The following is a 3,868-nucleotide window of genomic DNA, read 5'->3' as shown; positions in this document are numbered from 1 at the left end:
GCTTAAATTTTTTTTTTTACCAAGACTATTATTAGCAGTTTAAAAATGTGATTATGAACTCGTCGAACCTTAACTTTTCCCTTATGTTTGTACAACTTACAAGAGAGGAGTGCATGTTAATAGTTGCCTTTTTGTATTAGTATGTAATTGTATAATATCATTCTTTCGATACTTAATGGACCCATTCATCACAGATCTTTCACATGAGCGGATAGGCATCAAGTCGTGGGTTTAGCCTGATAAATTCAAGAGAAATAACTATTTGAAGTCGCGTCTGTGTATTTTTGCAATTTGACTTTGAGTAGAGGATTTATAAAATTATATTCTCCACTCTAAGTCAAGTTCCACGAATACAAAAACAACTTTTAAGGCCCTCAAGTATGATTCTAATTTTATAGGAATCAAACTCTTACAAGTGAGCCAGAAAATTTGAGTTATATGAGAGTGATTTCAATTCTAAATTCAATTTAGATGACAAATCTAGCACTCCTGGAATATTTAGTATCTTCAAATTAAATTTCCCTAGTGAAGCCTTCAGTAAAAGGGTGCATTTTTGCTCATGCTCGTGTCTATCTTCTACACAGATCTTGAAATTTAAACATACCCTACAGTGATAAATAACGCAGCGAGCTTCACTATCACTTGAGGATGGTGAACAAAAATATTCCCCAAGTAAAACCCTTTCAGAGATTCGAGGATCAGGTAGCTGGACAAAAGGTAATACATGGTAAGAGGCACAAGATTAATACATCCATAGATAACTGCAGTTCATCGTCAGAATAGGAATATATATAATGTACTTGACTTGGATCATCCTACAATGTCTAAAGAAAGATCATCTTACAAAGCTTGGTCCTTGATTTTCTACTAAAAATCATATACAACAAAAAGCTATGTTCTGCCAAGTTGATGATCACTTTCAAAACTAAGCTGGAAAGTAAAACTTCTGAAGTTATAGGGAAAGAAACAAGGGGACTCATGTTTCATGAAGAATCCCATCGCCTATCGATCGAAAGCGTACTCTCCATGCTACTTCTTACCAGCAGTCAATATCACTTTATACTTAAAATGGCCTGCAAGAAAAACAAGAGTTAGTAAAAAAAGTTCCGTTACAATAAGTTAATGATGAACATATGAAGCTGGAAATATAAGGTGACTCCGTGACTGGGAACTTATTTTCTTTCCACGGGTACAAAATTATACTCATTTTTAATGCCCTATTTATGGAGGGAGTTGCAGGGTCAATTTTCTCATTTGGTGTACTAACTCTAAAAATTTAGGCTCACGCAATGCAACTCGCTTGCTCATGTAGTAGTAATCAAAATCATACAAAACTAATCAAGAAAACAAATTTGATATGATGTGCTTACAGTTGCATGGGAGGACACGTATCCCATCCAGGCCCTGGACCCGAAGAAGTAGCGCCAAGGTGGAAACCAGAAGTGGTAGAACGGTACAACAATAACATTCTGGCAAATTTGAAGGTGCTAGACCTTCCAATAGGAAAAGTTTGATCACACATCCCTGCTCCTCTCTTGTTTTCATAACCTGGATAATCCCATATCAAGAATTGTTCTTCATGAACCAAATATAATCCAGCCATATAAGCTAACTCCACTATTTTCCATTCACTGAAAGGAAATGTTGTCTTGTGTGTCACATGAATTTCTCCTACTCCGGTCAGCATGTCCCTTGCATTCTCAAAGAATCCCCTGACCAAATGCTGATGAAACCTGAAAAATGCATGAATTTAATCTAGAATTTGAGTCCTATGTTTACATTGTTGTGCTAATGTTCTGCTTGCTATCGAAATTAAGTCATTCCATCCTTCGTTTAGTAACCATTCTCATATAAACCTTAAATACCGGCTTTGCCATAAACAAACACCGTATGAGCACAAAATATACCATGAGCTTAAACAAAAAGCTGCATAAATGAGTGTGTTTGAACTTACCAAATCTGTAACTTGTTGCGTTCAGAGCCATGCGAGTAACCGGCGTGAGGAAAATTATAGATTATGCGATCAAAACGTACACTAATCAGGAAAGGGTGCCTGCTCATGCTATGGACATCCACCTCATGCAATACAATGCATCCCATGGACTCTAATTCCTTCACATTGCTCATAGCTTTTGAATAATTCACCATTAACGACTCTACATTTAGCATGCAAATGATCAATCAAAACCCCTTTAGTTTAAACATAATAAAAATCAAATCTTTGTGCCCCTCTGCCTATTATTTCACCATTGATGAATTCTACAATTAGCATGCAAAGGATTTCAACCAGGATTCAGAAACCCTCTATAGTTTAAGCAAAAAGATAAAATCGTTGATCCCCTCAATCAATTATTTCATTTGAGTCACTACTAAAATGTAAATTTTAGCACCAAATAGAGAGTTCATTTGCAACAACAATACTAAATTGGTTTTTTCATTTAATTTAAATTTCAACTGGGGTTTCTTCAAAATTCAAGGAATTGGGATGAAATTAGGAAAAAGATTTAAAGTAGTTGGATGTTGGCACAAGTCAATGGTTGTTGAAGTGTACACACCTTTGGTCTCTCGGTTTCTAGGGTCACCCTTCCTAGATATCAAGGTCATCATTATCTCAAGTGTAAAACAGCTATCTTCCCTTGATTGAAGGGAGTTGACGTGATTAACTTCATAACCTAGCGTTTGGTGTAATCTCCTTGCTTTAAGGATTGGATTAAGCCTAGGTTTATCCGGTCACTAGGGTTTCCCAGTTGGTTACTTGTAGCCATCTCTCTCTCCTCTCTTCTCTCATGTATACTTGGTCTCTTGTACATTTAAACACATGAAATACATTACAATTTAAATCAGAAAATTAACATGGTATCAGAGCAGGTTCTTTTGTAACCTGTCTCTGCCCATTCTTACTGCAGCGATTATTTCTTCAGAGCCTGAACTATGGCCGAAGAAGGTTCTATGAATCTTGAAGTTGAAATTTCACAAGGTCTCTTGTACATTTGAAACACATGAAATACATTACAATTTAAATCAGAAAAGTAACAATGATGGTGGCTGTGTTGGAATTACCTCTGGAGTCAAGAGAAGTGGCAACCATGTTGAAAGCAAAGCCAAAAGCTCTGGCTAAGCAAACGGCAAAAGAGAAGTCTCCTTCTCCCACTAACAGTATCTTCTGGTAGCTGCTGTAATTCTTAATCCTTTTCTCAAAGCCAAACACTTCCATTTGACTGATTCAGTGATTCTCTTCTTTGTCTTCTTCAATTTTCTCAGAATTGTTTTGCCTTGCTACTATTATTTTCCACTTGGGAAACTAAAACTGTTTTAACTTTCGAACCCTTATTTAGCAGAACTGTTGAACTTTTTGAGTCGCTACGCTATCCTTTGAAAGATGATTCCGATCAATTTAATAAGATTATTTTTTTATTTTTGAGAAAGTACAATGTTCATTAAGAATCCTAGAAACCGTACAATAAGAGGATAATGTGCGGACAGAAGCCTCAATAAAAAAATTGTCGAGAATTTCAACTCAATTGAAGGAAAAAATAGTGTCCCGTATAATTGACTAAAAAGCTATCATCATGACAAATTACAATAGAAACGACTGTTATTCAAAACGAAAATAAAACCTAACAGTTCTCACCTACAAGTTACAACTAAAGAAAAATACTAATAGCAAATGTCTAGAAAAATTTAAATTTGTAGATGGAACAGTATTTTGGACATAGTAACATTCTTATTATTCGTACGGGAAGCAACTCCCGCACAACTTAATTTTTCAAGACTCATGTTTATTTTTGACGTTTACATTGAGTAAAGTAAAGAAGAATAAGAAATTCGAATAAATGAGAGTGTTCAAGAACAAAAATGAGTGTGCAGT

General features: G+C 35.4%; 1 protein-coding gene across 1 annotated transcript; it reads right to left on the bottom strand.

Moving 5' to 3' along the window:
• Window positions 1-728: 728 nt before the first annotated feature.
• On the bottom strand, window positions 729-3,868 carry LOC137730181 (uncharacterized protein At4g26485). The gene is made up of 4 exons (XM_068469240.2): window positions 3,061-3,868; window positions 1,955-2,156; window positions 1,371-1,733; window positions 729-1,073 (listed from the first exon to the last, which is right to left on the bottom strand). Exons 1-4 carry the CDS (start codon window positions 3,212-3,214, stop codon window positions 1,064-1,066), a joined length of 729 nt encoding a protein of 242 aa, XP_068325341.2. The 5' UTR covers window positions 3,215-3,868; the 3' UTR covers window positions 729-1,063.

The sequence above is a fragment of the Pyrus communis genome, chromosome 10 (genome assembly GCF_041283825.1).
Source record: "Pyrus communis isolate YQ-2024b chromosome 10, ASM4128382v1, whole genome shotgun sequence".
Lineage (NCBI taxonomy): Eukaryota > Viridiplantae > Streptophyta > Magnoliopsida > Rosales > Rosaceae > Pyrus > Pyrus communis.
The sequence above is the reverse complement of the archived record's forward strand: the minus strand, read 5'-3'. Positions and strand labels throughout refer to the sequence as shown.

Excerpts from the sequence above, each read along its gene's own strand:
- LOC137730181 (XM_068469240.2), bottom strand. The coding sequence starts at position 3,214 with ATGGAAGTGTTTGGCTTTGAGAAAAGGATTAAGAATTACAGCAGCTAC. Across the intron at positions 2,157-3,060 it reads CACTTCTCTTGACTCCAGAG|AGTCGTTAATGGTGAATTAT; the intron begins GTAATTCCAACA and ends TGCTAAATGTAG. Across the intron at positions 1,734-1,954 it reads CGCAACAAGTTACAGATTTG|GTTTCATCAGCATTTGGTCA; the intron begins GTAAGTTCAAAC and ends TGCATTTTTCAG.